The sequence below is a fragment of the Citrus clementina genome, unplaced genomic scaffold (assembly GCF_000493195.1).
Source record: "Citrus clementina cultivar Clemenules unplaced genomic scaffold, Citrus_clementina_v1.0 scaffold_3, whole genome shotgun sequence".
Lineage (NCBI taxonomy): Eukaryota > Viridiplantae > Streptophyta > Magnoliopsida > Sapindales > Rutaceae > Citrus > Citrus x clementina.
In genome coordinates this window covers 1,135,657-1,147,697 of record NW_006262339.1, presented here as the reverse complement: position 1 = coordinate 1,147,697, position 12,041 = coordinate 1,135,657, and the positions used below count along the sequence as shown (strand labels likewise).

The 12,041-nt window shown below is 37.4% G+C and overlaps 2 protein-coding genes across 5 annotated transcripts; one reads left to right on the top strand and one right to left on the bottom strand.

Moving 5' to 3' along the window:
• The first annotated feature begins 1,310 nt into the window (after positions 1–1,310).
• On the top strand, positions 1,311–4,826 carry LOC18049915 (maternal embryonic leucine zipper kinase). 3 transcript variants are annotated; one of them, XM_024189970.1, is made up of 4 exons: positions 1,311–1,547; positions 1,656–1,759; positions 1,873–4,293; positions 4,437–4,826. In XM_024189970.1, exons 3-4 carry the CDS (start codon positions 2,013–2,015, stop codon positions 4,655–4,657), a joined length of 2,502 nt encoding a protein of 833 aa, XP_024045738.1. In that variant the 5' UTR covers positions 1,311–1,547; positions 1,656–1,759; positions 1,873–2,012; the 3' UTR covers positions 4,658–4,826. The 3 variants fall into 3 exon arrangements, with proteins under 3 accessions (XP_024045738.1, XP_024045739.1, XP_006439402.1); XM_024189971.1 differs by lacking the exon at positions 1,656–1,759; XM_006439339.2 differs by lacking the exon at positions 1,311–1,547 and having other exon boundaries at positions 1,648–1,759.
• Positions 4,827–5,109: 283 nt separating this feature from the next.
• On the bottom strand, positions 5,110–11,987 carry LOC18049914 (protein SPA1-RELATED 2). 2 transcript variants are annotated; one of them, XM_006439338.2, is made up of 9 exons: positions 11,833–11,987; positions 11,507–11,697; positions 9,452–11,056; positions 8,908–9,065; positions 7,547–8,378; positions 7,191–7,337; positions 6,339–6,656; positions 6,172–6,231; positions 5,110–6,011 (listed from the first exon to the last, which is right to left on the bottom strand). In XM_006439338.2, exons 3-9 carry the CDS (start codon positions 11,021–11,023, stop codon positions 5,820–5,822), a joined length of 3,279 nt encoding a protein of 1,092 aa, XP_006439401.1. In that variant the 5' UTR covers positions 11,024–11,056; positions 11,507–11,697; positions 11,833–11,987; the 3' UTR covers positions 5,110–5,819. The 2 variants fall into 2 exon arrangements, with proteins under 2 accessions (XP_006439401.1, XP_024044045.1); XM_024188277.1 differs by lacking the exons at positions 11,507–11,697; positions 11,833–11,987 and adding an exon at positions 11,275–11,294.
• Positions 11,988–12,041: the final 54 nt, after the last annotated feature.

Here is a 12,041-nt window from a genome sequence, read left to right as displayed (position 1 = left end):
GTTCCTGGACACGAAACACAAAGGTCAAAAGGACTGACCCTTTTTTCTTCTTAAAAAGTCATTTTCATGTTTAATTTTTGGTACGCTACAAAAATAGAATACACATTCGGATTTAATACTACAAATTGTAAATTTAATATGACTTATTTGGATTTGATACTATAAATTATATATTTAGTATGACTTATTTAAGGATTAAAATTACTTATTTAATTTCATAAATATTTTTTTAAAAAATTAATTTAATTTAATTTAATTATATTTTAAGTAGAACTTTTAAAAATTAAATAAGTTATTTTAATTTGTCTCTACTAACAAAACTTTAAATCTTGAGCTTTTGATAGTATAGGTCGTAAAGCTTATTTAAGGAGTTAAATTATTTAAAATGCCCTTAATTTATTTTATAATTTTATTTTATTCTTCTAATAACACAACTTTTAGAAATTTATCTATTAAAATAATTTTATAATATTTAATAAAAAATTTCATTAATAACCAAATAACTAAAATATTTTTAATAAAAACTCTATTTAAATAAAGTCTATTAATAAAAAGGCTGATTAAATAAATTTTATTTTAAATCTACATGAAAGCCTAAGCCTTTCAAACAACCAATAGTTATCCGAAAATAAGTTATTTGGGTCTAAATCCTTCCGTATTCTGCCACGTGGTATCACTTTGCTCGATTGCCAACCTTGTAAAGAATAATTGCCGATCAAATGAATTTAATACTGCCAGACTCGGTCACTAAATGGGACAAATCTGTGGTACCACTGTTGTATGGTACCACAGATGGATCCAACCATTGGATCTAGCCCACAGTTGTCACCAGAGCTAGATCCAATAGTTGGATCCAGCTGTGGTACCATACAACTGTGGCACCATAGCTGGATCCCACTAAATGACCCAAAAAAAAAAAAAGTTTAAGAAATCTAATGTGAACAAATTGTATTTGCTAAAATTGAAAACATACTGACGTTTCACATTAACGAACAAATACATTAACTATGAAGTTAGAATTACTCTAAAAGTAATTGAATTAATGGTAACAAATGCCGTTCCTTTGAAAAGAATTTAACAAACGTACTACACTTGTAAAAGCGACGCCGTTAAAGCGTTGAAAGAGCTCAACGGCTTTTCAAAAATAAAAAGAATAAATAAATAAAAATAAGACGAAACCCGCGGGAAGACATTTTTACGTGACGCCAAAGAAATCGGACCTGTTCAACGGCCACGACTCTATAATTTCAATTTTTTATTTAAATAAAAACAGGAAGGAGAGAAGAAATGATCGTGGCTTTGTAAGTTGATTGCCTCCAGAAAACAAAACAGACATAGAAAGTCTGTTACATAACATAACAAAACACAGGTGTTATTGGAAGTTCCGTTTCTCTTGTTTTGCTCGATTGTTGGTCAAAGCTATTTTTTCATTTTTCAATTTTAGCAAAACCTGAGCCACCAGATACTTCGCCAGGTGTTTTGTATTGTTTCGGTTTCAGTTTCAGTCTCAGGTACCCTTTTGGACATGCTCCCAATTTCATTAAAAGGTTTGTGTTCTTCTTTTTCTCTTCTGCTTTGAAATTTTATTTTTCTGTTGTTCCTTTATTTATTTTTAAATACCAAATGGATATGGATTGCTTTAGTTCATTTTCCAGATTAGGTAGAATTCATCTGGATTTGGTTTGGGCTCAGAAGAGTTTGATTGGAATCAGGCTGTGTTTGTTGGATGCTCTTTTAGAATCAAAAATTTCGATTAAAGGTTTTGATCACCTTTAACTCGCTTCAATTTATTCACTTTATTTCTTTTTTCATCTGATCTCCTGATTTTGATATCTGCTGAAGTATCATTGCGTTGTTTTTGTTTTGTTGCAGGTCCTGCATGTTAATTGCCGTTGAATTTAGAACTGTAGATTAGATTGAAAAGATCTGTTGCTTGAATTTGGTATTGAATTTTTAATTGGAGAGCACCTGGTGTGTTTTCCGGGATACCCATATCGTGGATTAGGCCTCGTATGGAGCAATTCAGGCAGGTGGGCGAGGTTCTGGGAAGTTTAAAGGCTCTCATGGTGTTGAAAGATGATATTCAAATCAATCAGCGACAGTGTTGTTTGCTTCTTGACATCTTTACTTTAGCCTTTTCCACAGTTGCTGAGGAAATCAGGCTTTTCTTAAAATCGGAAGAGAAGAACACAAAGTGGAAAGCTCTTGAACAACCTTTGAGAGAGCTTCAGAAGGTCTTTAGAGAAGGAGAGCATTATGTTAAGCAATGCTTGGATTATAAAGATTGGTGGGGTAAAGCAATTAGTCTCCATCAAAACAAAGATTGTGTTGAATTTCATATTCACAATTTGCTTTGCTACTTCCCCGCTGTGATTGAGGCCATTGAGGCTGCTGGTGAAATCTCAGGGCTTGACCCAGATGAGATGCAAAGAAGGAGAGTAGCATTTGCAAGAAAATATGACAGGGAATGGAATGACCCTAAACTTTTCCAATTGAGATTTGGGAAGGAGTATTTGATCCCTCGAGAAGTCTGTAATGAGTTTGAGAGTGCTTATAAGGAAGATAAATGGCTTCTTATTGACGCACTGAAGGAGAAGAAAAGATTAGGATCTGTTGTTTTGACAAAGAACGAGCAGCGGCTTGTAGACATGCTGCTCAAGAAACTCAATGGTACCGATCCAAGTAACGTTAAACTTTTTCCTAGTTCAATTTTGTTAGGAGGTAAGGATTACCAGGTGAGAAGAAGATTAGGTGCAAGCAGCCAGTTTAAGGAAATTCAATGGTTAGGAGATAGCTTTGTCCTGAGGCATTTCTACGGGGAACTGGAATCGCTAAATGCCGAGATTTCGACTATGCTCTCCCTTTCACACCCCAACATAGTGCAATACCTATGTGGATTTTGTGATGAGGAGAAAAAGGAATTTTTTCTCGTAATGGAGTTAATGAGCAAGGATTTGTCCTGCTACATGAGGGAGACATTTGGTTCAAGAAGGCGGAATTCATTCTCTCTACCTGTTGTTGTTGATATCATGCTTCAGATTGCAAGAGGTATGGAATTTCTCCATGCACAAAAGATCTATCACGGAGAATTGAACCCTTCAAATATTTACCTCAAGGGCAGGAGTATGGAAGGCTATTTTCATGTAAAAGTTTCTGGGTTTGGTTTATCCACTGCCAGAACTTACGCATCTCGAAACACACCACCAGCATCACCACAAAACCAGACTGCGCCAAACCCTTATATATGGTATGCCCCGGAAGTTCTGGCGGAGCAAGAAGGGACTGGAAGTACTTCTACTTCCAAGTGCTCAGAGAAGGCAGATGTCTACAGCTTTGGAATGCTTTGCTTTGAGCTTTTAACTGGGAAAGTTCCTTTTGAAGATGGGCATCTTCAAGGAGACAAGATGACCAAAAATATAAGAGCAGGGGAGAGGCCTCTCTTCCCATCAGGTTCTCCGAAATACCTCGTGAACTTAACCAAAAAATGTTGGCACACAAATCCATCTCAGCGTCCAAGTTTCTCGTCCATTTGTCGAATTTTACGTTACATCAAGAAGTTCATGGCAAATAACCCTGACATCGCACGGTCCGAGTTTCAATCACCGCTAGCAGATTACTGCGACATAGAGGCAGGATTTGTAAGGAAATTTGTAGGAGAGGGCTGCCCTGATGTAGCGCCAGTATCACAAATTCCATTTCAAATGTTTGCATATAAAATAGCTGAAAAAGAGAAGGCTAATTCGAGTAATAAAGGTAAGCATTGGGAGTTAGGTAGTGATGTAGCCTCAACTTGTAAGGATGAGGTTTTTTCCGCAGGAGATGAGGGAATGGTACCAGTGACCGAGACAAGATCAGTTTGCTCTGACGTGAAATCTGTTACTTTTGATATGAGATCAGTTTATTCTGAGGCTTTTGGCAAGAAAGTTTCAAATTTTGATACAAGGTCAGTAAGATCCGAGTCCCCGAACAAGAAAATGCAGGGTAGTGTTTCAAGGTTGATTCAATCCATGGCTCTGGAGAAGAATGTTTCCAGTTCTGATACTAAACCAGCGGTTCCGGAGAACAGTATTTCTAATTCAGAAGTTAAATCCGAGGTTCCAGAGAAGAATATTTCTAATTCTGATACTAAACTTGTGGTTTCAGAGAATAACATCTACAATACTGACACTAAATCTGCCTGTTCTGACAATATGCCGGAGAAAAATATCTGTAATGTTGATACAAGATCAGTTTGTTCCAAGAATTCGGGCAAGATCAAGCAATCCACTGGTGTCAAGGTCAAAAAAGGTCCAGGTGAGTTAGCATTTCATGAATCCATTCTGCATAGAATTTCAGTTCTAATAATTTCTGAAAGCGCAGTGGTTACCACTCACTTTTGCCAAATTTCATTCGAAACTCCTAATGTGACTAGAGAATTTTATTGCGTATGCATATAGGGACAACAAAAATGAGATCAGGAAGAGCAGCACCAAAAGCACGATCACCAAGAACATCAACATCTCAATCACTGCGATCATCAACTTCTCAATCACCAAGGCCACCTCCCAAATCACCACCGTTTATTCCGTCTGGACGCTGTTTGAAGAAGGGCCAAGACCTTAGAAGCCCAAGCAGAAGAAGATCATCAGTCAATGTCTCAAATTCTGAGGTAGCATAGTTTGTGAACAAAAATTTTGTACTCTATATAGGATACTCCAATACTCACGGGACATGAGACATGGCCTTTTGTTAATTATTATCCGCTAAATCCTAGCAGTTTTGTTACTGTAACCTAGACCTATTACAACTTCGTCTGTTGGTTGTATAAATGTTGTTTTGACTTTAGAAGTTTGTGATATAGGATAAGGCTTTTCGAGAAAGATTTTCAGTGGTGGTTTCTTCCGCTCGTGTTTTTTTGGCCTCTTGTTTCCAAATTACGACCTATTACACGTATTAGCGATGCAATTCTCCTTCGGAAAGCACCCGCCAGGGTACTTTAAGACCACTGTCCGGAAAACTAGTTAATTCTTTTAAAATTGACGTTTATAATATTGACGATGAATAACTAAAGCCACTTTCTGGCAAAATAGAATGGGCTATGGAATCATTCTATATTTTGATCTACTGATCTATCGAACAAATTTATCATTTACATAAAATTTACAAGTCACCTTTTGTAGTTACAGCTTTGATTACGCGGATAGCCCAATTGGATGGAATCAATTATCAGCAATGCTTCTTGGCTACTCTGAGAACCACAACACAGCATGGCACTAATGGACTCCATACAAGTGTGCATTTTCGATGGAGACAATTGAAAGAATTATTCACATACCCATAACACATTCTTGACTTCCAATCTTAAAATACCGGATCCATCCATTCCAAGAAATCCATCCCCTGATGCCTGGACGAATTTCACAATAATCTTGATTGTTCCCTTTCATACTTAAAGCAGTTAAACAGGAATCCTCCTGCCAATGACAAAACTGATTTCTGATTCTACATTTCACAATAATCTTGATCTTACCTTTTTATATCACACTACAGTTTCCTTTTCCAGTCTGTTGCCTTTTCGGGGATACATCCGAAATCATAATCTGGAACCTGGCTATTTCCCTGTCAGGACATTCCCAGGCAAATGCTAAATGCTGCATACTGAGTCGCTCTGACTTGAGAATTTCCATCTCAAATACATTGCCCAAACCAAACATATCTCTGGACACTTGGGGTTTTGGTGCCCAAACTTCTTTGATTCAGCTGAAGGAAAGACAAGAGCTCAAGTTGCCAGAAGCCAGAAGACAGCTATTCTTTTATCTGTTTCGGAGGCTCAACACAAATTAAACCATTTGCAGCACTTTTATACACCCACTTGAATTGGCAGCAACAACCATGTCTGATCTCCGTCTCCAACAGACACTTGAAACAAACAGACCGTTGTCATCGTCAGTCTCTTTACCGGAAATAGGGTCAATGGAGCCAAACTTGTAGGAAGTGATTGGCATGGGCAGAGACCTATGGTACGCATAAACCTGAGACAGCACAAACATGTTCCCAATCGTCCATCGGTTATGTTGTTGGCAAAAAATTTGGATGAGGCATAAAGGATGAAAGAAACTCCCTCAAACGAATAATTGTTTCACACTTAATGATGGAATAAAACAATGTAAAAAAGAATGCTTTATGTTGTACCTCATTCGATTCTGAACCACATGCTATATAACCATCAGCAGTAGACAACCCCACGAAGTTCTGAAGGACAAAGTTGTGAAGTCAAAACAAACCAATAGGAGCCAACAATCAGACAGATTAAATATAGTAAAAGGAAACAAATTATGTTCTAATCTGCAAATGCCAACCTTCTCGTTGGTATGCCCACTAAAGGTTAAGGAGCAAGCATTGGTAGATGGCCCAGTGTGACTGGTTCTTTTGAGATCCCAAAGCTTCAATTTATTATCGGTGGATGCAGTAACAAGAGTTCCAGAATCCAAGAATTTGACATAGCTCACAGCTTTTTCATGGCCAGCCAATACACACCAGGGAGCTCTGGCATTCCGAAGATCATAGCAATATGTTCTGTAATCCGCAGAACCAAAGGCCAGCAAATGAGATGAGTGAGCAGAGAACTGGACACAGCAGACATTTGCAATGTTCTTGATTGTAGCTAAACTGTTTTTCTGCCAAATAAAGAAAGAATAAGCATTTCAAGAACAAAAAATAAAACACTCTGGAAGCTTGATGCTGTAGCAAGAACTAAAAGCATAAAGCTTTGAATCTTATAAGCAAGAAAGATGATGGCAACATAATGCAACATATCTTTATAGGGCCATGCTCCATATCGACATTCAATTGCCTCAGATGTGGATGACCCACCCGAATGATTAGTAGCTCTCTACTCTACATAGCCATTGCTCATTTAAATAGTAGAAATACAAGGATTACCAATTTACCATGATCTATTCACAATTTCAGATAAGAACCATAAATATAATGCTCTTGCAATAAATTATTTATTCAAGTGGAAGACACTGAGGATCCAATATATTGATGTTTGTCAGTAAGGAAATCTTATGCTATCCACACGAGAGAGAGAGAGAGAGAGAGAGAGAGAGAGAGAGTGTCAATAATTCATTATGGAAAAAAAAAAATTAACATTCCAAGATTTGATATACAAGAGGACAATTTTAGGAATAGTAAAAGAGAAAAAATACCTCATTAATGTTCCACAGCTTAACTGAACAATCGTCACTTCCACTGGCTAACTTTGTTGGATGCACTTGAGAGAAATCAACAGACCAAGCCCTCTTTTCATGCTCAATGTAATGGGAAACTGTTTGACCAGTGCATGCATCCCATAACTGAAATACATCCGAGCAAATCATGCATAAATAATACAGGAGATTACTTTATTACAATAAGAGCAATAAAAGGGTTAGAAGTCATGAAATGTACAGCAAAACACAGCAGTGTGATTACATGCACACAAAAATAAAAGAAATAATAACTACAAAGTAAAAAAAAATTTCTTTCTAAAGCAATAAGTTGCTAGCCTACAGGACATACAAACCTTGACCACACCATCATAGTCAGCTGAAGCCAGATAGTTCTTAATATAATTGTTCCAGCATACGCAGCTAAGCTTTGATCTGTTAGACATTTCTACTGCCGGATAATAAACATCAACGGAGTCATTAAACAGTGCATTAAACTCAAATATCTTTATTTTCTTTGATACTCCAGCAGCAGCAAAATGATCTTCATCCCGGTCAAAACTAATTGAGCAAATTACGTTGGCAGAGTTATTGAATTCCCCAGTTCTCAGCATACCCTGCACTTCAAACTTACTATAGCGAGCATACTTGCATAAACCATCAAAGAAGGCTCCTAGACGATCGGTGGGATTCTGTATTTCCTGATCCTGTTGTGCTAAAAACAAATTTTCACGATCTCTCAGTAAATCATTGTCAGCGCGTGTTGTGGAATCAGAATCAGAAAGCTGGATTTGCGATCTCATGGAGAAGTAAGCCCTTTCAAGCTGATTTAAATTCCTCATCAACCTCATTTCATTTGCATCAGAAATGGGTGACAGCTGAGCCTCGGAACTTGAAAGTTGTTCGTTAAAATACCTGTTTTCCCTTGAAGGGGCAGACTCGTTTTGCAAGGAAGGATCCACCAAAGGTTTTTTCAAATAATGCCTTCTCTCAACCTCTTTAATATCTGCTTCTAAGGACCGAATCTCCCCCACCAACTTAGAGGCTTGATTTTGCTTTTCCTCTTCCAATGAGATGAGGAAATGCAATAATAGTTCTGATTCAGAATCATCCTGATCAATGGATGACAGCAGTTCTTCTGCACACACCTCCTGAAATTCATTAGTTACTTCAGACTGCAGGATTTCCCTGTTATAACACAAATAACCACAATCTTAGAATGCTTATCATCACTGCTGGCATCGTAAAAAAAGATTCAATATACACTATTTATAACAAATTTCCCATCCAAAAAAGCTAATAGCAAAATTCAACATGCAGATATCCAGAATTTCTACCCTAAAGAAGCCTTCAAATATAAAAACTAGTTTTAATGTCAGGTTAAGTTTTTCTATGCACAAGTCAACATTCTGTTATCCACAACAGTGCATGTCACAATCCATAGATGCTTATGAAAAGAAGCTCACCATCACCTTTAATTTACGTCCCTGGTAGTCAATACGCTTTTTCTGTAGATAGTGATATCCTATATGTTTAAGAAAGAATTTACACTTAATCCTCTCTCATAAGTTCTATAACATTATCATTGGATAAGAGGATAGCCGCCTTAGCATATCATGTTCTTGAAGCCCCTTTGTGTAATGATAGACACACCCCACCCCCACCACCCCCCCCCACCCAAAAAAAAAAAAAAAAGAACTACAATACTGCAAATCACCTGGTTGTTGGGCGTGATAGTGGTTCAGGATGAAGTTGCCACAAACAAAATCCAGCTTCCTTGGGATTTTCTGAGAGAAAACTTGGAGGAAGAATCCTATCGCGCAGATCTGACATTGCAGCAGCAAGTGCTCTTTCAGAATCAAAACGACCGAATAACTGAAAAGAAACCCAGATTAATCACATAACAGCGGACATTATTTGTTTTACATAAAAAAAATAAAAATAAAAAAAGAAGAAGACAGACAACAAATAGATCATGCCAAAAAGAAAAAAATATGGGTCTATATATTCTCAAAAGGTAATAACACATTCTGCGGAAATGCTTTTCATAAATAATACTAATATGGAAGCGGAAATTCTGCATATAAACAAAACATGATTGCATTTACATGCATTTACATATGATATCACTTGGACAGACAATGTTTAATACATTACTGGAAACTTGCAAATAGCAAGCCTCAATTTGTTAATAAGAAAATGAAATATGCAAACTAACAGTGAAATGACAATTGTGAAGCTGGAATAATCTATCTTCATACCTCAAAGAAAAGAACACCAAGGCTATAGATATTTGAAGAGGTGGTGCAAACCCCTCCGCTGAGTTCCTCGGGACTTGCATACCATTTCTCTTCCAACTGCTCACTGACAGAAGTTGACTGCTGTTGTGCAGTATTAGATACCAGTGGGCTGCTGGACTTGCTGTAAGTCCCAAATCCTGCATTTGTGTGATGTTCATTTGTATCATTATGAGAATGTGGTATACTAACTTCATTGATGTCACTCTCATTTGCTGTTTCAATTTTGTTGCCATATTTTGAAGGAAAGAGAGACCACCATCTTGAAAAATTCATATTATGGTTGAACTTTTGCTTCTTTGCACTTGCAATACCAGTGGTGAACATTTCCTCCTCAGCTGACCTTCTACGAAGCCTATAATTCTCCGAATGAGGAATATCTAAGGAAGCACTCTCTAAAGTTTCTTTCTGGATGATTGGTCCAATGTACTTAACCTGATTTGATTGCAACAATTTGAAAGAAGATGGCTTTAATTCGAGGAAGGTAACTCCTTGGGTGTGATGGTAGTCCACCAGAGCTACAATCTGTCTAAATATATACAAACATTCAATTCTTTTCCCTTTATGACCCCTAGCATTCAGCCATTCCCTCAAATTCACCCCATGATCAGAACTACCCTGCCTGAGCCCACCAATCCAACAGGAAGCAGGCACACCAGTTCTAGCACCTAAGTCCAGTGAACCATTTGAAACCACAGCAGTGCCAACACCAACAGGCTTTGGTGAAGCATTAGAAGCAACCATCATGGCTCCAGCAGCCTTTAGTGCAGCATCAGAAGGCATTGTAGTGGTAACAAATGCCTTTGTATCAATCATACCTCTTCGCTCTTTAAATGCATTAAGTGGTGGGCCTCGACATACTATCCCCTTACCCTTCAAGGTAGTTTTCACAAAAAACTCAGAAAAGCCTGACTTGGATAACATCTTTGTACGGATACTTCCATGAGATAACATATTGCCTGATAACCCATCATTTTCAGTATTAGCAGATTGCTCCAAGATTGTATTGTGCTCATCATTCAGTGGTTTCTGAGTAATAAAATCATGGAGAGATGTGTCTCCCACATCCTCCCATGCACCCAACATTGTGCGGCCATGGCCCCTATCACCACGTGAACTCCCACTTCCTGATCCGCTCCCCAGTTGATAAAGATGCTGCCACCTATCATGCCTGGTCGAAATTCTCTCTCTGTGGTTTGATGTACCAACGATCGCTAAGTTTGAGCTGTTTGATTTACGCACAGTTAACTCTTCAACCATGATTCCAGCATCACTGTCACTGTGTGGGCATGGGTTTTCCGAAGCATCCATGGGGCTTACAATCCTATTTACACTCTTACCTTCCAACATATCTGCAAGTATTTGAAAAGAGCCGTCAGAAGAAGTGCCCTCAGGTATGGCCATTTCTCCAGATTCCAACACGTTGTTGCAGCTTTCAGGTCTCAAAGAATACTCAATCTCTTTATTCTGGAGAGGAGCACCCTCGGCTGCATTAACTGGAGCCACTTCACCCACTCCTTCGTCCATATCATCCATACTCACTTCATTAACTCATAAGTTATACACGTACTGTAAAACCAGACTTATTTCAGTCAGAAACCACAATCCAAATGATTAAAAGGGATACCAACAAATATAATAAAATGTAATTCAACAATAAATCTTAGCCTCTAATCATTGTTAACAAGACATACACTAATGCCGCATATAATCAAAATTACATGATTCCAAAACCCAACCACAGTTTATTACAACATAAACTGTGAACTTGAATTTTGTTAACGCACCTACTAATACTCAGTTTGAAGCCAAGAAAATGCGAGAAAAAAAATACGAAAAAAAGGAAAATTTAATGTGCAGGGACATAAGCTACTCACTCAAACAAATAAATAAATAGATAAATAACAGTAATACTAAACATTTCATTTGTTTTATATTCTTCTTGATTTTCCCAAGAACCAAACAGAAAGTGAATTAAAGAAAATTAAATGCATAAACAATTATAGAAGCGCAACGTACCAAACTTTGAGTTCAATCCCAAAATACTGAGAGCTAAAATGCGCAGGTTTCCATCTCTGAGGAGCAAATTTCGGGGGCAAAAATGTAAAATTCAGCGAGTTAATAAAGCCCTATGAAACCCCCCACTGAATAAGAAAGTTAAAAGTGGAAGAGATACAGCAGTCTGGCCGAAGTTGGAAAAAATATCTTCCCTGGGAAAAAAAGACGAAAAATTATGTGAATTTTTGCCTTTAATATGTGTTTTATTTTTCTTCGCGAGAAAGAGAATAATAATTTTCTGATTTTTTGGATGTTTGTCAGTATTATTGTTGGGCGAATTTAAATACCTTTTGGTCTCATCATCAGTAGATCTATGAAACTCCGATATGTGGAAAAACAGAGGCCAGTAATTTTGTTTATGAGATTTATTTATTTATTTATTTATTTATTTTTGTAAATTCCTGCAGACAGCGCCGCTTAAGTATTTACTAACGTGCCACGAATTTTCATTTTCACTTTTGAATCGAGTGGCTTACTTCGCGTTGGTTTAATATGT